We start from the raw sequence: 22,491 nt of genomic DNA, 5'->3' as shown, positions 1-22,491 counted from the left end.
TGAAGAGATGACTAATGGCAGGTCTTGCCTAAGGGTTCGGAGAAACTTGGGTTGAAAATCAAATAGGAAAGATCCAATTGCTCTCAGCCTAATCAAATGCTTAAAGGCCACAGAGAGGCCATGTAATGGCGTTCACAATGGAGCAACTATGAGTGTTTTTTCCTGTATTTTTTTAGGCATACATGGTGAAGTTTTTATGCTGGATTTTCCACAAATACTACCGATAGGCTAGAAAGGCTCTATGGTTATGGGTTATAGTGCCACCTATAGCTTCGGAATGTACTTGAACAGCTCCATGAATGTATTAGCATTCTACGCACAAAAGAAGCAACACATATATGATCTGGGCAGGGGGAGTAGGAGCCATGTCAGCTGAGTGGCAATACTTCAAGGTAAAACATTTTAATTTAATTTGAATTTTTTAAAGTTTTATATTTTAATGAAACTTATGACATGTTCAAAAAAAGTTCAATTAGTAAGTAGTACTCCAACTCCATCTGAAAAAAACTTCAATTCAACTTCCACATTTTAAAACATTGTCTTGTAATAATGTATTGTAATAAATGTTGAGCTATTGCAAAATATTTTTTTAACAAACTAACTTGGAACTTGAGCAATACCTGACGAAACAAGTATCAATTTGTTGCGTGCATGTAATAATATGATGAGTCAATCAAACATTTATGGTTTCACAGACATAACGGCTCCTTGTGTACAGCTCACTGTAACTACGTGGCCCGTGACAAAAACTAGTTTGACACGCCTGGAACTGACGACCTTTTTTCTCCCAAAAAAATTACGTGAAGTCTAGTAATTAAAAACCTTTTTTTGCCCAAAACACGACCATTTTCATAAAATTACTATTTTTCTTGTAATATTGCAAATTGCTCCCCTCATAATTTTCCCCCTCATTCAGGTGCACCATGATTCGTCCGTCTTCCAAAGTATACAGTACTGTTTGCTGTAAAAATACACTTTAAAAAAAAAAAGGTGCCTCTATTAGGAAATAGAGAAAATATGAAATTGAATCCCAAATAACATTTGCCCATTCACCACCCCAGTAAAAAAAAAATATATATTGTGACAAGATGCCAAGAATTGAGTATTTTACCCAAGCTTGGTAATTTAATACAAAAATAGTTATATTATTAGGGTTCCCAGTGTAATGATTGCACTAAAATAAATAAGCCACTGAGATAGGCATCATGTGGGTCACCAGCCATTTATGAAAGCCCCTTTGTTGGAGACACTAAGCAGCAGACACCTATTGTGCCCAGGCTTGCATAGAGACGGTGACCCCAAAACAGCCTTTTTTTCTGAGGCTGAAATGCATCATACATGTAAAGGCGGGGCCTGTAAAGTGTCAATGGACTCACATCTATTCAAGAAGTTGTCAATGCTCTTGTTTTTCCTCAGGGCAGGAAAGTCCAGGTCGTACACCAGTGCATCCAGGCCGTCCTGTGAAGGAGTAGAGGACAGTTACAGGACGGGAAAGAGGTCAAAAGCGTAAAATTAAGAGCTTTCTTAAACGTGTTATTTGTCTGCCAAACATAGACAACCCTGGTTGGTGACATGAAATTATCTCTTCCAGTGGGTATGGAAAGTTTTCAGACCCCCTTAAATTTTTCATTCTTTGTTATATTGCAGGCATTTGTTAAAATCATTTAAGTTCATTTTTTTCCCTCAATGTACACACAACACCCCATATTGACAGGGGGGGGGGGGGGGGGGGGGGGAGAAACGTAATTGTTGAAATGTTTGCTGATTTATTAAATAAGAAAAAAAACTGAAATATCACATAGCCATAAGTATTCAGACCCTTTGCTGTGACACTCATATTTAACTCGGGTGCTGACCATGTCTTCTGATCATCTTTAAAATGGTTCTACACCTTCATTGGAGTCCAGCTGTGTTTGATTATACTGATTGGACTTGATTAGGAAAGCCACACCCCTGTCAATGTAAGACCTTACAGCTCACAGCGCATGTCAGAGCAAATGAGAATCATGAGGTCAAAGGAACTGCCTGAAGAGCTCAGAGACAGAATTGTGCCAAGGCAGAGATCTGGCCAAGGTTACAAAAAAAAATATTCTGCCGCAGATAAGGTTTCTATGGGCACAGTGGCCTCCATAATCCTGAAATGGAAGACATTTGGGACGACCAGAACCCTTCCTAGAGCTGGCCGTCTGGCCAAACTGAGCAATTGGGAGAGAAGAGAGGTAAAGAAGAACCCAAAGATCACTGTGGCTGAGCTCCAGAGATGCAGTCGGGAGATGGCAGAAAGTTCTAGAAAGTCAACCATCACTGCAGCCCTCCACCAGTCAGTGCTTTATGCCAGAGTGGCCCGACGGAAGCCTCTCCTCAGTACAAGACACATGAATGCCCGCATGGAGTTTGCAAAAAATAATAATAATTAAATAAATACATTTAAAAAACACCTGAAGGACTAGGACTCCAAGATGGTGAGAAATAAGATTCTCTGGTCTAATGAGACCAAGATAGAAATTGCTGGCCTTAATTCTAAGTGGCAAGTGTGGAGAAAACCACGCACTGTTCATCACCTGTCCAATACAGTCCTAACAGTGAAGCATGGTGGTGGCAGCATCACGCTGTGGGTGTTTTTCAGCTGCAGGGACCGGTAGACTGGTTGCAATCGAAGAAAAGATAAATGCGGCCAAGTACAGGGATATCCTGGACGAAAACCTTTTCCAGTGCTCAGAACCTCAGACTGGGCCGAAGGTTCACCTTCAAAAAAGATAATGACCCTCAGCACACAGCTAAAATACCAAAGGAGTGGCTTCAGAACAACTCTGTGACTGTTTTTGAATGGCCGAGACAGAGCCCTGACTTAAACCCAATTGAGCATCTCTGGAAAGACCTGAAAATGGCTGCTCACCAACGTTCACCATCCAACCTGACAGAACTGGAGAGGATCTGGAAGGAGGAATGGCAAATGATCCCCAAATCCAGTTGTGAAAAACTTTTTGCATCATTCCCAAAAAGACTCATGGCTGTATTAGCTCAAAATGGTGCTTCTACTTAATACTGAGCAAAGTGTGTTAATACTTATGGCTGTGTGATATTTCACTTTTTCTTTAATAAACCTGCAAAGATTTCAACAAGTCCCCCTTTTTCTGTCAATATGGGGTGTTGTGTGTACATTCATGTGGGAAAAAATGAACTTAAATGACTTTAGCAAAAGGCTGCAATATAAAAAAAGAGTGAAAAATTTAAGGTGGTCTGAATACTTTCCGTACCCACTGTACATAAAACTGCATAAAGCATCGTATCCATGAAAACACAACAGTCGTTCGTCCCTAACCTTTTTCTCCGCCACGGACCAGTTCATGCAAGCCTGCATGGTATGCATTGTATAGTAAATGTATAGTTGACACTCCAATGCTGTTTATTTCATTCTCAAACACACTATTTTTTTTGCTACATACAATGCTACCGACCAATTTTGGTGCTGCCCACATTCACTTCTACCAATATAGTATTTATTTTTCATGTACAGTTGTCACACACACTGCTGCTCTCTTTCTGCTCAGTCTCATTTCCTGTCATAAATATGTACATAGATGTGTTTCTTTTTAAATTAATAACATTATATTACCATTTCATGAATGTCCCATTGCAGGAGTAATAAAGACTCCTCCTATCTTATTCCATTCTATTTTGGAGTCAAAATACTCATGTTTGGAGTTGGACAGTACAACATTTTTTTTTTTTCGTTCATACAGACAAAATGCCTGCCTTTTTATTGCCCCAACTGCGTGCACGCCTTTAAACAATAACACAGCAAATTATTAGATGACGATTTAGCACCAGAATTAGTGTGAATTAGTATAGTGTGGTAAACTTCACACCACTGGCCTGGCATTGCAAAATTGCACAGACTTGTTCCCACCAATGTTATGGGGGAAAATGGCTGGGTTGACTTATCCATCTCCCCCCCCCCCCCCCCCCCCCCCCCCCCCCCCCCTTCTGGCAAGGAATAAAGGAAGAAAATGTCATCTTTTACAGGCATGGTCAGTATTCTTAACCAACTATGGGGTGAATTAACTAATTAATCAAATACTTACTCAAATATTACTTCTTAAGGGATAGCGGGATCCAGACTAAATGTTCTGAATATGTATGTCCATGCCAATGTCGTACTAAGAAACAGATGTCCCATATGTAGCTCAATTTCCCACTGCTGATTAGGTTGTTCTTCCTAAGACTGCAAACTGGTTGAGAGTGACTCAACTGCAACTTTGCTGATTCCATTTTGCCTCAGTTAAAACGCAGTTAATCTACAATCAATTCCTCACAATGTATCCGTTCTTTCTAGTTGATTGATGAGTATATATTTCCCCAATGAAGGGCGCAGTAATTCGTCTTGCTTTAATATTGACTTCTACTACTGTGCAAAAAGGGCTTGATGTCAAAAGGTCAGCTGCCAGAGAGTGAGGATTCATACATTGAGGCAAAACATTTTAGCAGGTGGAAAACCTTTAAAAGATTTGGATTAAAATTCAAGCGGCTGCTGGATTTCAGGCAACGGTGAGGCTTCACTTCCCACCGTGGTCACTGAGTTTCGAATTAAAGCATGTGACAAAACTAAGTACCTTTTGATGATTGAGGGATCAGGGTTGTGCCTCTCAATGCAGCCCCACTATGTGGACTGTGCAAGGGGCTGCTACACGTACAAAAAGTACAGGAGCTACTCCCGCCTCGCCGTTTCCTGACTGCCATTAGTTTGCAAAAATTGGGCAGATTGTGTCAGAGAGGAATGTTTTTTTTATTCTGTGACAGCCACATAATCCTGTCTCAGATGAGCCATGAACATAAATGTCAGCGGCGGGATTTAGTCTAATCTGCCATAATCCAGAATGACTGAAACAAGATAGGCACACAAAGACTCAAGCGCTCCATACTGGTCAGCAATCCCATCAGCCTGAGAACTAATGTGTTCAAGAAAATGCATACATTTCCAAAGCTATTTCCCTATCTTGCCATTTTTAAACAGTAAGAGATTGCTTTCGCGATGCCACATGATGCATCAGGGGCTCAGACAAAACAAGGAAGCCACTTAAATAGTGCTGTAGCTGCTGCTGCTTGGAGCTCAACACAGATCAGGGCCATACCCCCCACACTAGGAGACAAAACAAGCAAACCCTCTCCGGGACGGCTGGAAGGGTGGGGGGGGGGGGGGGGGGGGCAGGTTGGGAGGGATGTAGGGAAAAGGTGGAAAATGTGAGGCAAAGGTTTCTCTCATCGGGAAGAAACCAAGCAACATACAGTTAGTTCCTGAGGTATTTGGGGAAACCCCGGTTTTGCTTTTAATACAACCCACAAATAATTGATGATGTGTTATGCATTGGATCATGTGTTGCTGTTTTTTTTTTTCATTTTGTATGATTTGAATGAGGATGATTCAAATACACTGCATTGGTATATTAAGGCAAAACATAACTGCCATTTTCATAGGTTAAGCTGTATAACCGTGAAAGAGACTCTACAACCCGAAGGATAAAAAGGTGTCTTGTTGTAGGATATAAGGCATTCTGCCAGTCTGCACCAAAGAGGCAAAAAAAAAAGAAAACAAAAAAGAGTGGAGAACCAAGTCCTTCAGGACCCTAATCACAAGGCTCTATGCTCAGCAGAGTATGTTTGCATAACTTCCTGCCGCAGAGAACTCTGGACAGCCACAGTAACATTCCATAACAGGACGGTACACGTCAGAGAAGCTATTTTAGGTATGTGGCCAAACAAGTTCTCAACGAAAAAAAGTAAAGGAAGGGGAGAAGGAGGAGGAGAAGAAGAAGAAGAAGAGGGGGGACTCCATCCCGTTGAGTAAAGTCACATACAGCGAGGCTTGTTTTCACTCCGCGCCAGCACTTAAATGCTGTGACGGAAAAACGGAGCGGAGGGCTGTGCATGTGGTCCAGTGGGAGAACAAATGAAGGAAAAAACAAAGAAAATCACAAGCAGCCCACTGAAACAACAACATGACTAAAGAAGCAGGTATTGCGGGTGGAATGTGTACATTTGGTAAATGGAGCTAGCCCATTTAAAGACAAAACAAAAAAAGACAAAATGTGAAGCATTTCAAGTGGCACTCACTGCTAGTGAGTGTGCTAGCAGCGATGGTTCAAAGTCTGCCATTGGATCCTTCAGTACGGCTAGTGTCGCTAGAATTAATTATCTTCAAAGAACACGTTTTTGTCAGCTCAGCATTTCAGTTAAAGATTCAAAGTTATCTTAAGACAAAATTAATGGTGCAAACTCTGACATATCTACCAGATCTATCAGACCTACTGCAGCCTCACGCTAACATGGTGTACAAATTTAATAATACCTGGTCAACTCAGGAAAGCTCTCTCTGAAGAGTGCCCTGAGAAAACCTAAGACTGAATGATGAGGAAGGTAGGCTAAATGCTAACCAAGGGATTTTCTGCGTAGGTACCGTGTTTGTTTCACATCTATAAAAAAAAAAAAAAAAAAAAAAAAAAAAAAAAAGGTTGTCCCAGAAAAGGTAGCTCAAACAACAAAACCATATAAAGAGTATATTCTGGTAGCCATTTACATCAACAAACTATGACTACCGCAGTAATGAGAGTACTGACTGATTCTAGTAGCTTACAGTTGAATCGTGTAAATTTATGTAGCCCCGGGCTATGTGTGAACTCTGCAACAATCTACAGTGAGTCAACAGGAGACCTAAAACGCTGCAATCTCCACTGGTGCAGGGGATTTCAATCAGAGAAATCTCGGGTTTGTTGTACAAAAATGGAACTTTGGTATTACCGGGAATGTGAGTTCCACACAGACCCATAACTTACTTTCTGTGCAGTGACACTGACAATCACAGAAACCCTGGCCATGCTTTCCCCTCCCATGGCACCCGACTGAGAGCTATGCTAAGATATTTCTTTTTGTCATCCTGTAAACAGATTTTGCACTTTTCTGTAGTTTAGTACAGGTGATGTGGTGCAAACACTGATATCAGGGCTGGATGATTATGGAAAAAATACAAACTACAATTATTTTGATTGATATTGCTATTACGATTCATAAACATGACTGTTCATTGATTACAACTCAAAGGTGTTGAACGGAGTTGTGCAGAGTTCTATTCTAATTCCTGTCTGCTTTAAAGCTCTGCACAAACATTGACAGTGAGGTTGTATTATGCTTTATGCCAACACAAAAAACTCACAATGAATGATGGGTGGTTATTAGGCTCGATAGGAGCCTGATAAGGAGTCATTTATTGGCTTGGCACGAAACAGGAGTGGCAACGTAAATGCTCAAAGGTTCAAAACGTTCTAGTGGTAATATTGTTAGCATGATTATATAAAGGACTACATACAGTGGGTCCAAGGTTTACGTTGTACTTTGTTTCTACAATGGCAACATAACCGGAATTTGAAGGGCTGGCCATTGTAAAGAACATTAAGATTTGATTTGATTCTTTAGCTTGAAATTCAATTTAGTATGGCTTCATTAGATTGCAATCTGATTTGATATTGATTTAAATGCTCCGATATTTATTCAGTAATAAGTAGAAATACATAAATAACTACATTTTAACAATATTGAAAAGTACATTTTGGATGCCATGTAAAAATATTTGATAGAAAATCAAATTTTTAAAGCAATAAAACATCTGAAAATTTGCACAATTTATTTGTGCATATGGAGTACAAAAGTAAAAAACATGACCGTTTTGTCTAAACACTGAAAGGATAAAGTGCATGTAAACTGAAATGTTTATTTCCTCTTGCAAATTGTAATTTAAAATATATTATAGAACTTATATGTGCATAATATGGACTACAAAAGTGAAAACATGGAGACAGCTCTGTATTGATAAAGTAAAGTGCATGTATACTTAAACAATATTGCTTTACTTATTAGGGTTAGAGTTACTACTACTACTACTACTACTACTACTACTACTACTACTACTACTACTCCATGACTACAGCCAATCAGAAACGTCCTTTTCCTGCTCGACTTCCGTTTGCAAATTGTAGGAGTAAACAGAAACTGCTCCTCCTTGGCAGGCCCAGTGACGGAGACGGCCACTCGGCTCTGTGAGTTCCCAATGTCGCCTGTGTGGCGACATTGGGAAAAAAACAGGCAACAGCTTTGTTTACTCATTTGAAGAAGTACCACCCAAGCGATTGTGTGGAAAGCATAAAAATATGAGCACAGTCACCACAGCCTGTCACTCACTGCTCCCAGAAGACGTAGCATTAGCATTTAGCCACTGCTCGTGTTGAGACCAACAGACCAAAGCAGCAATCAATTGTGTCGGCACTATTCAGGTGGTTTGTAAAATGGCAAACTAGTTAAGATGTATTGTTATTAAAGACAATACACATTTGAAAAAAGCAATAATGTTAACAGGGTATGAAGCATCATAACTGGAGAATGATAATGTTTACAGTCCAAGGTGTCTTCATTATCCCCGAGGGGGCAGTTTATTTTCTTGTATACCTCCAAAAATACTCAGGACTTCAAACTAGTTCACTATAGTGTTATATTTTTCTACATTTGTTGCACTGTGGAGTGAAAATTTTGCTTATATATTTCTAGATGTTTTATTTTATTTGCATTATTTGTTTAGTATGATAATATACTGTTGAAGTTACTGTTTTAAGTATTGACCATGAAGAGTGTTGCTAGCAAAAGGTGTTACTAAAATGATGAACTACTCTCTCTAACTCACAGGTGTCAAACTCAAGGCCCGGGGGCCAAATCTGGCATGCCACATCATTTATGTGGCCCGTGAAAGTAAATCATGAGCGTGAACTGCCATGTTTCCAGCTAAAATCTGTACCGAAACTTCAAATTTTCACTTAGCACAGTAAAACTATTATCCCGGACTTATGACTGAATATGATGAGGTGATTAAACATATGGGTTCACAGTCATACCGGCCCTGTGAAGGAAACCCTAACTACAATGTGGCCCGTCACAAAAAGTTTTTGACACCCCTGCTCTAGTTTCTTTAGTTTTAAATACAGATGCTTTAATACTGGCTGTTTAAAAAAAAAATGAAAAAAGTGATAATTGAGATAGGCCAATATATTATATATATATATATATTTTTTTTTTTTTTTTGCCAGACCGCCCAGCCCTAACGTATGCCATTTGGAACCTACACTCACTCAGTAGTAAAGTCGAAATTACAGAAAATATTTGTGTGAAAAACACTTCTAGCTCTGGGAGCAAGTGTGGCACATCAGGGTGAATTCTGCTCATCAATCAGCAAAAGCTTATATTGGAGCTACCAGCGTTGAGCAGTAGGCCACAGACGTTTGAGGAGGGGGGGAGGGGGGGCGGTGCTACAAAAACATACCAAGAACGAGCAGCACTACATGATGGTGTTCCGCAACATCTTTAGGGTGAATTGAATGTGTTATGATGTTAAACGAAATGTGTAAATGTGAGGCGGTAATAAAGCAAGCTTGAAAAAATGCAAATATCAGCGCGGAACGCAGCATTAAGCGGTTGACATTACATATGGTAATTATTTCTTTTAAGCTTTCGGAGAGAGGAATTTGCACGCGACGCAAGCTCTTTTCCAGACATTTAAGTGCAAGCGTAACTTTTCCATGGGAGATTCAGTCACATCATCCCCGTTGCATGCCAGCACGAGGCATGCGGACCTGACTTGTCACTTCCTTTTCTGCCACCTCGTCATTCAAGACAATATGCTTTCCACATGTGAGCCATTGTGCAGACTGTCTGTCTTGGGGAAACACGAGATCTACCAAACACGTGAAGCCAGTCCAAAAAAATAAATAAAAAAATACAACATTATTGCTTGCTGTTCAGGTAAAAAAGCATTACATGGAAAAATTGCCAAAGTGTGTTAACACGCTTATACTGTACATAACAACAACTGACAGGAAATCCTGCTTGCCTAGAAAGACTGCATAGCTTACAACTCTAGCGGATAAACGGTAGTGACAGTCAACCTAGAGGTGGCAAAAACGGGGGCACTTCGCTTCCTTACGAGTTCCCAGCCTGAGAGAATCACTGTCACAAACGTTTGCCCGTCAAAATATAATTGTGGTACTCCAACAGTGAAGAGCACTCATGTGTTTTCACTGACCGAGCTCGGCATTCGAGCAAAAAGTGAGAGCCTCGTACTGTTCCTGATCTCACCCCAGCAAATAGCCATACTTTAAGGCCTTTTTTGTGCAATCCTAATAACTAACAAACACCAAAAAGATCGTATTAAAACAACTGGTAATTTTGTGCAGGTATTTCTTGCATTCTACTCAACAAACAGCGCTGAAAACAAGGTTGGTTGTGAAAAATCAGTAGTATTTGCATCTCAACTAAACAACAACAACAAAAAGTGTTGAAAACTATTTTAGCGTAATATAATCTTTGTGCAGTCCTGCTATATAACTAACAAATGTTCGCAAAAAGTTCTGTGGAAAATCACACATTTTTGTGTAAGACTGCTAATTAACTAAAACTGATTAAATTAAAATTCCTTGAAAATAATTTTATTTTAATTAAAATAAAGATTCAAGCATTATGAGTAATTTATTATTTTATTATTTATTGTTTATGTTCAAGCTTTAAGTACTCTATAAACAAAGTTGAGTAAGTCGATTAAGTATTTTAGCGGAAATTAATTTTTGCGTAATCCTTATAACAAACCAATAAAACATTTTAATGAAAAAGTGTAATATTGACGTTTTTTTTTTTCTGTAATCCTGATACCTTACCAAACAAGGACGACAATGGAAATGAGTTCAGCAAGTCGATTAAGTAGTTTTAGCGTCATACTACTGACTAACCAAAACAGTTTTAGTGGGGGGAAAAAAACTGAAGCTGTTTTTTCATAATCCTGCTAACTAATTTAAAACAAAAAAATAATTAAATAAAAGGTCACGGAGAATTTCATCCCACCTGAGTTCAATGGGTAAGTCAAGAAGAATGGTTTCATTATTAAGAGCCTCCATCATTTCAGTATGCATTCCTGCACATCATCAGTCAGTTAAGGGAATGCGAAGCTACAAATAGCTCTCCCAATTGTTTTTTCCCCAGGCCTGAACAGCTGAGGGGTGCGGTTTACAACAGACAGCACTGAACCTGAAGTGAAAATGGGGCAATATAACTACATATTTAGCTAGCCTTTCCACTCGGAAAGTAGACCAGATGATTTGTTCTTCTAACAAATGCTATACAAGCTAGCTCTTGAAGGTAAGAAATCAACCTCAATGCAAGGCTGTTAAATGCTCTTTGATTATACACGCAAGAGAATGAGGCAGTAAGCATGTTTCACCAGTAAAAAAAAAAACTAATCAATCATGGCCACAACCTTAGGTCCGTGACACAAATATCTCCCTGTCTAGTCTAATGGTTATTAGCAGTATTATCAAAGCAGACAACACCTTGCACGTAAGGGTTATTTATGAACGACAAAGGTCGCTATAATTAGGAAAGGTACTTTGAAATGCAACTAATGTATAGGCATCTCAGTAAAGAGGTTGATGGACAGCTTCAGTTTATTCAGACCTTTTAAGGATAGTGCCTTTGAGTGCATGTGACTAGAAATCAGGGACTGGTCTAACTGAAAATGGGTAAAAAAAAAAAAATAATTAATAATAATAGTAGTAATAAAAATGGGGTAGCCTGAAAGGGCAAACATTAGAAAGTCTCATACATGCTGAAAACGATCTGAAAGCACCGGACAAGGAATCAGGGAACGTTTATCAGGAACTGACAATGGGTCAGAAATAATAGTATAGATACCTAAAAAGGCAAACATTTGAAAATGTCTCTCAAGTGGATGTTTTTTTGGGGAAAAAAAAACTTTCCGTACATATGCAAAATGTAAAAATGTTAACAGTGTTGGCATCTAAGAATTGGTAGCATTTACAAGGATTTTATTTTATTTTTTAACCGAAAACAGGTGGCCGGCACAGTGGGCGACTGGTTAGCACATCTGCCTCACAGTTCTGGAGATCCGGGATTCAAATCCCGGCCGCGCCTGTGTGGAGTTTGCATGTTCTCCCCGTGCCTGGGTGGGTTTTCTCCTGGCACTCCGGTTTCCTCCCACATCCCAAAAACATGCAACATACATTGTTTCTATGTGCCCTGCAATTGGCTGGCGTTTCAGGGTGTACCCCGCCTCCCGCCCGAAGATAGCTGAGATAAGCTCCAGCAGCCCGGACCTTAGTGAGGATAAGTGGTAAAGAAAATGGATGGATGGATGAAAACAGGTGAAAAAAAATATATATATATTATTTTTTCCACATAACTCCTTTTTGCAGCCAGAAAATGAAAACATTTGAAAACGTGTCACAAAAAAATAGCGTTACACTTTTCTTGGAGATGCTGAAAATGGTAGTCTGTAAAAATATTAGCAACATAACTATTTGACTATGAACTGGGGAAGAAGAACCGGGGAACTCAAGGAACCACTTTAAACTGAAACAGAGCGAACTAGTGGCTAGAAATAGTAGTTTGTGTAAATCTTAGTCTAAAGTGTTCAGTCTGGGCATGTTGATTAAGTCCCAGCCCAACAAAAATATTGGGACACAGCTATAGTAATATTTGTGCAGAAAAGGCTTTTCAGCCAAGTGTACATAATGCTACTATATTAGCGAAGCCATATTACATTTGTGTATACGTGCCCTTGGATAGGTTTAGAAATGTACATTTGGGTATGTAGAGTTAAATTTTGATGCTGTCAAGTTAACACCTCATGCCTTTTCACACCACGGTGTTAATTATTACCGCATGCACAAGTACCATAATAAGCATCCACTTCATCAGGCCAAATCTGACTTATCACCGAGGAAGGTATTAACCTAGAGGTAATATACACACCAGTTATTACAATCATTCAATAAGGTTCAGTGGCTGACAGCAGTTTGTCACATTCCAAAAGTAAACTATAGGAAGATGTGCACCCTGTGAACAAATCTGACAGCATACTTGATCCTTTTTAGCTTGTGTGCTACACTACTCTTCAGAACGGAGATTGAGGCAACCAGATTTTCTTTTTTTCATAATCCTGCAAAGGATGTGGTATTGATTTCTTACTCGATGCTTTATACTCACAGTGTCATGCCACATTGAAGCGCAGTCTGTGACACATACGGAAGTCAACTCACTCGACAAACAAGAACATCCAGCCTTGACATGAAGATTTAGTCTCTGGAGTTCAAAGAATAGGCAATGCCATAAAGCCAATGTAAATCACTTAAATTAAGCAGACGCAAAACCAGTTCTGATATGTGGTGCTTCAATTAGCACAAAAGGCACCCACCTCGGGCATATGCCTGAATTTTGTCACTAATTCATAAAGCAATAGCCCATCGTGGATTGTTAACAAAATGTCCACAATAGGTCCCTCTCTAACCCATGTCACCCCTCCAAAACCATTGTAGAAAACGTTTTTTTTTTTTTTTTGCATAATCAAGCAAGCAATCGAACTGCAACAAAAACATTACCTCCTTGGCAGAGATAATGATATTCTAATCTTCCAAAAGATAAACATACCACACCCTAAAAGTGCACTTTGAAGCATTTAGAAAAACACTGCTGTTTTTTTTTTTTAGTCGTCAAGCTGAAGAAGGAGTCCTATCGGGCCTTTTTGGCCTGTGGGACTCCTGAGGCAGCTGCTGGGTACTGGCTGGCCAAGCGGAATGCAGCTTTGTTGGTTGCTGAACCAAAAACTCTCAACTCGGTCCAGGTGAACCGCTGGCTGGCGGCGGCGTTCGGCGACGAGGAGGTTCCTCCGTTCGAGATGAACGCGCGGACGGTGAACATTTTGGAGCAGCTCGCTGGTATGGGAGGAGTTCGGTGAGGCCATGGAGAAAGACTTCCGGACGGCTTCGAGGAAATTCTGGTCCACCATCCGGCGTCACAGGAGGGGGAAGCAGTGCACCATCAATACGGTGTATAGTGGGGATGTGGCGCTGCTGTCCTCGACTCTGGAGGTTGTGAGCCGGTGGGGAGAATACTTCGAAGACCTCCTCAATTCCTCCGACACGCCTTCCCATGAGGAAAGAGAGACTGGGTTCTCTGAGGCGGGCTCTCCTATCTCTGGGGTTGAGGTCACCGAGGTGGTTAAAAAGCTCCTCGGTGGCAAGATTCGCTCAGAGTTCCTAAAGGCTCTGGATGTTGTGGGGCTGTCCTGGTTGACACGCCTCTGCAACATCACATGGACATCGGGGACAGTGCCTCTGGATTGGCAGACTGGGGTGGTGGTCCCCCTTTTTAAGAAGGGGGACTGGAGGTTGTGTTCCAACTACAGGGGGAATCACACTCCTCAGCCTCCCTGGTAAGGTCTACTCAGGGGTGCTGGAGAGGAGGGTCCGTCGGGAAGTCGAATCTCAGATTCAGGAGGAGCTGTGTGGTTTTCGTCCTGGCCGTGGAACAGTGGACCAGTTCTACACCTTTGGCAGGGTCCTCAAGGGTGCATGGGAGTTCGCCCAACCAGTCTACATGTGTTTTGTGGACATGGAGAAGGCGCTCGACCGTGTCCCTCGGAGTGGCCTGTGGGGGTTGCTTCGGGAGTATGGGGTACCAAACCCCCTGATACGGGCTGTTCGGTCCCTGTACGACCGGAGTCAGAGTTTGGTCCGCATATCCGGCAGTAATTCGGACTCGTTTCCGGTGAGGGTTGCATTCTCTCCAGGTCGGGGATGAGATCCTGCCCCAAGTGGAAGAGTTCAAGTATCTTGGGGTCTTGTTCACGAGTGAGGGAAGAATGGAACGGGAGATCGACAGGCGGATTGGCGCAGCGACTGCAGTGATGCGGACTTTGTATCGATCAGTTGTGGTAAAGGAGCTAAGCCGGAAGGTGAAGCTCTCGATTTACCGGTCGATCTACGTTCCTACCCTCACCTGTGGTCACGAGCTGTATCTCCTGGAGGAAAGAACAAGATCCTGGATACCAGCGGCCGAAATGAGTTTCCTCCGCAGGGTGTCCGGGCTCGGTCATGCGGGAGGATCTCAGAGTAGAGCCGCTGCTCCTCCACATCGAGAGGAGCCAGATGAGGTGGCTGGGGCATCTGATTCGGATGCATACACTTGGCGGGTCAACATAAACAGTAACACTAGCCCCTTTTCGCCTGGCATTTTCCAGAAAACAAAGATGTGAAAATATCCCGCTAAAAAGGGCTTGAGCTACCGTTTACATCAAAAGACTGAAAATAATAGTCTGTAAAAACAGTGGATAGGCACATTGACATATCCATCCTTCAAGGGGTTTCAAAAGATGGCATATGGCGGACAAGCGCACGTTTCTTAACAAATTGCCATCATAAACTACTGACCCCGAATACATACTGCAGTAGCACTACAGGGGGTCCTTGGTTTACGACAGACTTCCATTCCAATGGCGGCAACGTAACCTGAATTAGTATCCAAGTCAGAATGTGCTGTATCACTAACCTACATACAGTAAGTATTTGTATGAAAAATAACTTGTCTACCATATATATATAAAACGTGCCAACAAGTTAATGAGGAGCAGTTTGTAACCTCAAATCCTTTTACGTCTGTTCAGTCATAAACCGAGGACGCCCTGTATGATATAATACCATGGAAAGTAGTAGAAAAATTATATGGTGTGAACAAAACATTTACGATATATAGCGATATCTATACAACCAAAGACGGGCAAACTGTATAAATAAACTTCGTCTTACTTTGCTTGGTCGAAACATAATGAACGGACCAGTGAGTAGCAAAAGCGGCTGTGTTGACTACATAGAGGAGAATACTGAGATTTACGCCACATTGAATAGTTAACCTTCCCATTAACTGCACATAGTCAGAAAATAGCGATATCTGTTGGTTGGTTGTCCTAGGGATCCTTGTCTGCCGAGTGACCACATATGCTGACAACGCTGCGCAAACTCGTTCACTGCGTGCTATATGTAGGACCACCGAGAACTGAGGACCGCCTGGACTGATATTGTATCATAGAGGAAACATTCGTCTTGATATCAGTATTTAGTGTCACTCCTAGTAAATGGGTTGGGTGTAAATAGGGGAACGTTTTGACAACATTGTAGTCAGTACGTGACACTTTCCCAAACAGACTTAACTTGGTTGTTCTTCGCATAAATGTAGTCCTTCATTGAAACGATTCATAAACAACTAAACAACCCATATACACAGACCTAGCATTCAGTTTGAGAGCGATCAGCTGTTTACAAAAGCAACAAGTGGACAATGATCAGACCCCGAATGTCAGGGAGCTTCCACATCACAATGTCAGGAATTCTGTCCATTGCGATCCCTCTTTTCGGAGGCTGCCTGGAACATGATTGAGGAGGGGAGGGGGCATCCAGATAAGGCCCTCTTCCATCCACACAGGATTTATTTAGGGGGTTAGAAGATAAAGGCTAACAATGTTGGAACACAGGTCTCGATATGCTCAGAGCAGAGCTGTAAGGCGCAAGACAAATGACACCCTGGTGGCCTTTGTGAAAAGTAAAACCACAACAGTGCTATGCTACAACAAAGTCACACAAGGTACAAAAAGTGCGTTCTAACAGGCTTGCATTGAGTATTCTAATGGAACCTTTTACTCATAACCAAGCACGGTTGGCTGCTTTATGAGCCGAATGTCCTGTTTCGCTGCTGCATTCAGAAACATGAGTCTTCAGTGCACATAATTTTGGTTTATGGCTAAGTGTGCTGGAGCCCACACCCTGCTACCTCAGAGCAGCCTGCCTTGTCTCAACCATCGGCAGCCGTGCAGTAGAACAGTTTTGGGACACACTGGGGAAACTCGGGGGGCCGGTCCGAAGACAAGAGGTTATTTGATTAGGATGGAATTTTATTAAACGGTGGGTGGAGTCGCACGGTGACTCGGCAAAAGGCCTCCATTCATCGATCAAGGCAGTTTGCGGCGAGAGGGTGAAAAAAAAAAAAAAAGTAGGGGGGGTGGGACAACAAGCTTGTGTGCAGGGCTGCCAGCGGGAGCAGTCCCCGCAGCTTTGGCCCATTAAAAATGCAGAGTGTGCGCACTTTTAGGTGACTTTAATTGGCTCTGTCTGCAACAGGATGGGAGGTCACAGAGACTAAGTGGCTTTTATTTGCAAGAGGCTGCGATCTACAGTAAGCGACGCAGGGGTCCGTTTCTACGGCGGCGATGTAACCTGAATTTGTATCCAACTAGGAATGTGCAATAGCCTATCACTAGACTACGCTAACACAGTAGTCCTACTTAACGGAGATATTTGCATGACAAACTTCTAGGCCACGGATCAAATGGAAAAACATTAAGCAAAGTGGTAACCGAGTGTGCGCCTTCTTGTGCCGTGTGACGACGCATTTACACCACAGCGCAAACTAATTCATCATGCGTCGTTCGGAACTTTGAAACATACATATGATGCATGTTGGAACAGTTGTAAACAAAAGCCCCCCTGTACAACCGTACCGAAAAACAACAGTTGAAGGTTTCAAAAGACACGCAATGAATTGGTTTGCGCAGTGAATTGAAAATACGTCGTTGAGTGGCACGAGAAGGCATGCTCAGGTACCACCGTACTTACCGTTTTTCATTTGTTTAATACTCATGACTTAGAAGTGTTTTTTTTTTTTTTTTACATATATACAGTATATGTACTGTAATTGTGACCTTATGACTACTTTAGAGTAGGGTAGTGATAGAACAGGGGTCACCAACATGGTGTCCGCGGGCACCAGGTAGCCCCCAAGGCCTGTTCTAAAAATAGTTCACTAGTGATGGCACATTGGGATTTCCTAGGAATGCTGTAGAAGTGGTCATTTACACTTGCAGCGATTAATAGAAATACAGTGTTATAGCGCATTAATATACAATCACACACAAGTTTCTTAATCAGATCACCCATGTATACAACTCACATCACTTCACATTGATGAATATCATTATTTATTACTAACCTAATATAATTAAATGTAATTTAAGAGAAATTTCAGAAGTGTTTATTAAACTGGTAGGCCTTAGCAGTCATCAGTAGCCAAAAAGTAGCTCTCAAATTCAAAAAGGTTGGTGACCTCTGGGATTATGGCGTATTCCGACTTGCATCGTACAAATTTGGGTTATGTCGCCACCACTGGAACGGAACTCCGTCATAAACCGAGGGCCTCTGTATTCAATTCTTCACCACATTTAGTTCTTAGGAATTCCTGGAACTAAAAGGTTCCAATCAGATATGATCAGCTCCAAAGTATTCCTGGACTATCCACCGAATAGAGTCTTCTTTCAGCCTTTTGAACTAAATTAAGAAAAGTTTCCCACGGGGTGGTATTCTGTCGTAAACCGAGGACCCCCCTCTAATTAGATGTGTGACCAGCATCTGGTGTAATATAAAATACTGTTAGTACAACGACAACAGAGCAGGAGAAGTAAGAGTCACGTATTAAACTTTACACACCTCTGTCCTGGCATTGTGGATACCCTTCCACGCAGGTATCAGCCATCCACTGTAATGGCTCTTGTACCATCTTAAAAAAGGCCTACTTCACACTGACCATCTTATCAGGCAGGTTCAATACTTTTTCCCCCATTTCACTGTCCAGCGCATAAGGGACCAAGGCGGGATTATGGACCGTGGGGGGTTGAAACAGACCTGGGAAATTTTTGCCATCCCAGTGGCAGAACACAGCACGAGTGTTAAGTTTAACATCCAATACTCGCGATCCACGCCGGCTGAGCGTTAAGCAATCGTCACTGTCGTGCTGACATAACCACACATTTAATTGTTAATGTGGCAACCCATGTCAGCTGTGTGAATGCGCCAGAGTCCCACTTTGGTAAATTCTGTCTCAAAAGGCACAGCCATAAAAATCATGCCTCTACTGTTACGCCAATTTACTGGAATGTAGTGTGAAAGTGGTTATTAATAAAGGCCGGGGCACCTGCTCTTCCTTTAATGGGATGGACAACATACCGAGCATTGTAGGCCTAAATATGCCCATTGTTCAAATAACCTATGTGGGTGAAGAAGTCATCCATCCATTTTCTTTACCGCTTATCCTCAGTAGGTTCGCGGGCTGCTGGAGCCAATCCCAGCTATCTTCGGGCGGGAGGCGGGGTACACCCTGAACCGGTCGCCAGCCAATCGCAGGACACATAGAAACTAACAACCATTCGCACTCACATTCATACCTACGGGCAATTTAGACTAAGTAAATGGAAATATAATACTCAGAAGATTATGGAACCACAAGACATTCTTGTAGTGACCAACAAGTTCAAAGCTCTGTTCATAGTTTATGTGCCATTTGTTTGGTCAAATGTGAAAGGCGTCGCGCGAACCCGAGTGCATACCAAACAAGCCGACAGCTTGAAACTCAGGTGTGAACGCTAACCGGTCTCAATCATACCTGAAAACATTTTAAATTAGTACATCTAGTCTGCTATTCCCATTCCTAGTTACTCATGATATGGTATGACATAAACTATCGCAATACATTACATATTAGGGGAAATAAACATTTATGATACGTCACAACATCTATACGACCGCTATACCAGTGGGTTACCAACCTTTTTGAAACTGAGCGATACTTCTTAGGTACTGATTAATGTGAAGGACTACCAGTTTGATTCATAGTTCTGAAATCAAAATTGCTCAAATTACTTTTAATTATGTTATTATGTCATGATTAAATCATATTAATCTATTGGTAGACACTGATCTCATGTCCAGTGATTGATTTCTCATTAATTATTGATGGACTTTACAAGGTAGGAAAAGGATAGACATCAATATGCAACACTATCAATAAAGCTGTCCGAGTGTTTACATTTTCAATTGATCACTTCTACAATATTCCAAGGAAATACATACAATGGTGTGAGATAGACATGTTCAGATACCGCCGTACTTAATTTTCATTCGTCTACGGCCCGAAAAGTGTTTTTCATACATATATTTACTGTAATTACGACTTTACTACTGCATTAGTGATAGACTATGTTGCAGCACAAGAATATGCCATCATGTGGCACATGATGGTTTGCTCAGTTACTGCTGTTTCTCATTGGATTGTTTTACACGTTTTTCATACAAATAACGCTATAATTAAATCGCACTACTGCGTTAGCGTCGGTTAGTGATGGACTATAGCACGTTTACACTTATGTACAAATTTAGGAATACGTTGCCATCGTAGGAACAGACCTCCGTTGTGAATCGAGACCCCCTGTATTCAGTTCTACACGAGCGGTCATAATCTCGGAAAAAAAAAACTAACAAACAATAAAAGCCATCTGCCTTGACTGAAATCCATGCGGGACCCCTGAGCTGCCCAACAAGGTGACTGATATAAAATAAACCAAACTCAGCAACATCCAAGCAATGCGTGCTCAAAACGCAGCAATAACTACCTCTTCCAAAGAATACATCTTTTTCCCCATTGGCTGTCCTTCAAAACAGAATAAAAATTTAAAATCATCACATACAAGACGTTTCTGTTATGGTAATACTGAATACCAACCTAAGGGGAAACAGAATTGACAGATTTTAGCTTTAAATGCAAAAATGCAACGAAAAAAGGTAACAACCAACAGCAGCATAGATTATAGAATAGATGGAATAGAATCATCATCAACATGCATCCATGCACATAAATTTTTTTCTCTTCATTTTACCCATCACAGTGAACACACACACTTGTTAGTGGAACACACTGGAGCAGGGGGCAACTGAATGAACTCAAAAAAACTATAGACACCAACTATCTATTGTCTTCAGTTCTTGTAGAAAGGTATGACGCACTGAGGTTCATCCAACCGAGAAAAGCCAAAAGGTGCCCCGAGGTATACGTTGTGATCAACTACAACCAAATCTTGTGATCAACTACAACCAAATCTATAAATGGCAAATTCATTTTGTGTTGGACCTCATTTGGTTTGTGCAGATGGAGCTCAAATAGTGGTTGGAAATGTATGTCATGAAGTATATGGAGACTCAATACCAAGCCTCGCCACCCACATGTCAAAGCCACTTAGGCGTTCTAATCATGACATCACAGACCACGATGACTTGTTAGTGATTTGTTGTTCAAAGCAGTCTATATAGTATGTATGCGTCTCTACGTGACGCACTTAGCATGTGTCTGGATTGTATTTACGACTCACTTTGGCAACACAGTCTTTCCATTGATTAAACGGAGACTTTTTTTCCCAAAGTAAAAACTTGCTTATTTGCTGATTAACCGCGACCAAACGTTCCAACAGACGTCTGGTTTCGGGAAGCACTAAATAAAATGTCCATGTAAAGCGTGAAAGTGGTAGAAATGCAAGCTACAAAGCAATCAATATGACATTTTTGTGTCAAGAGACGAGGCGATTTGTAGAATAAGAATTTTGAGGTGAAACCCGAATGGCTACTTCGCTATGCTACTTAGCTGGCTAACAGGCTACAAACTTACCAGAAGACAATCCGTGTTTATCTCTGACTTGGGGTCCTTCAACATAGCGTCGATTTTTCCAAACCGAGCCTCCATACTTTCTCCAGAAGACATTTTCAGCGTTAAATTAAGACCCTCGATGTCTTGCTTTTGGAGGGGAACAAAAAAAAAAAAAAAAAAAAAAAAGGGAGGCAACGGAGTGGCTAGCTAGCGTTAGCCGCCAGCGGTAGCTCGCTAGCTAGCTAGCCGAATGTTCGTTTGTTTGTTTGTTTTTCCTTCTTCGGGGAAACTTTTAAAGACAATACATCGTTCTCCTCGAGTCTGCACACGCGATAAAACGTTTGAGGTTCCTCTGGATGTACAAAAGCCACATTTTTATATCGTGTAGTATAGTCCCCCGGCAAACAACTTTCAGGGGCAACGCGACGGTCGAAGATTAGTCAGCCTCCGCGGGATGCCCGCAGCGGAGAAGGGCTTCAAACGTCGCTGCATCCGAACAACAACAAAAAAATGCAATTAAAACATTGGCGGAGTTAGTCCGGGCCTGTTCCCATGTCCGTGCCAAGTTCTCGCAAGAGAGGGCGACAAAAACTAACGTGACAGCTCAAAAGAAGAAGTGGTGGGGAGAGGGGGGGGGACTTCTGCTTCTTTCCAAATTTCGAGCAAGTCTTTGAAGGGGGAAAAATCCTTCCGCCCCCGCTGTCACCGACTGTCAACCGTGTCCCGGTGCAAGCGACGTGAGCAGTCCGATCCGGCTCGCACACGCGCTGGATTTCGATGTGTTTTTAGTCGCCGATGGGGGGAAAGCAGCAGACGATGCCCCGATTTTGTCCCACAGGCTGTCCAACATGTCCGCCTTCCTGTTCAAACACCCCGGAGAGGAGCCGCTTCAAAACGTCAAGCAGTGCGCATGCGCCATACGCAGGCTGCAATTCCCATGCTGCTGCCTTCACCAGGTGACATTTTGCTGCCTCCCTGCTGTCGTTTGTTGAGGAATGACATGCAATGACTTTGAAAAAAAACAACAACCCTTAAAACCTGAAAGATGCATAAGCAAATATATCTTTATATTTTTGCATATGTGTTCACACCCCT

The 22,491-nt window shown here is 41.7% G+C and overlaps 1 protein-coding gene across 4 annotated transcripts in view; it reads right to left on the bottom strand.

Annotated features, from left to right (window-relative positions):
* rock1 (Rho-associated, coiled-coil containing protein kinase 1) overlaps positions 1-22,279 on the bottom strand; it is a 47,627-nt gene extending 25,348 nt beyond the window's left edge. For all 4 annotated transcript variants that reach the window (XM_061694667.1, XM_061694668.1, XM_061694669.1 and 1 more), the window contains exons 1-2: positions 21,418-22,279; positions 1,377-1,458 (exon numbers count right to left, since the gene is read on the bottom strand). In XM_061694667.1, coding sequence (XP_061550651.1) covers positions 1,377-1,458; positions 21,418-21,510 — 175 coding nt within the window. In that variant the 5' untranslated portion in view covers positions 21,511-22,279. The remainder of the gene's footprint in view (positions 1-1,376; positions 1,459-21,417) is intronic.
* Positions 22,280-22,491: the final 212 nt, after the last annotated feature.

Source organism: Phycodurus eques, chromosome 13 (genome assembly GCF_024500275.1).
Source record: "Phycodurus eques isolate BA_2022a chromosome 13, UOR_Pequ_1.1, whole genome shotgun sequence".
NCBI lineage: Eukaryota > Metazoa > Chordata > Actinopteri > Syngnathiformes > Syngnathidae > Phycodurus > Phycodurus eques.
This window is presented reverse-complemented; position numbering and strand designations above follow the sequence as displayed.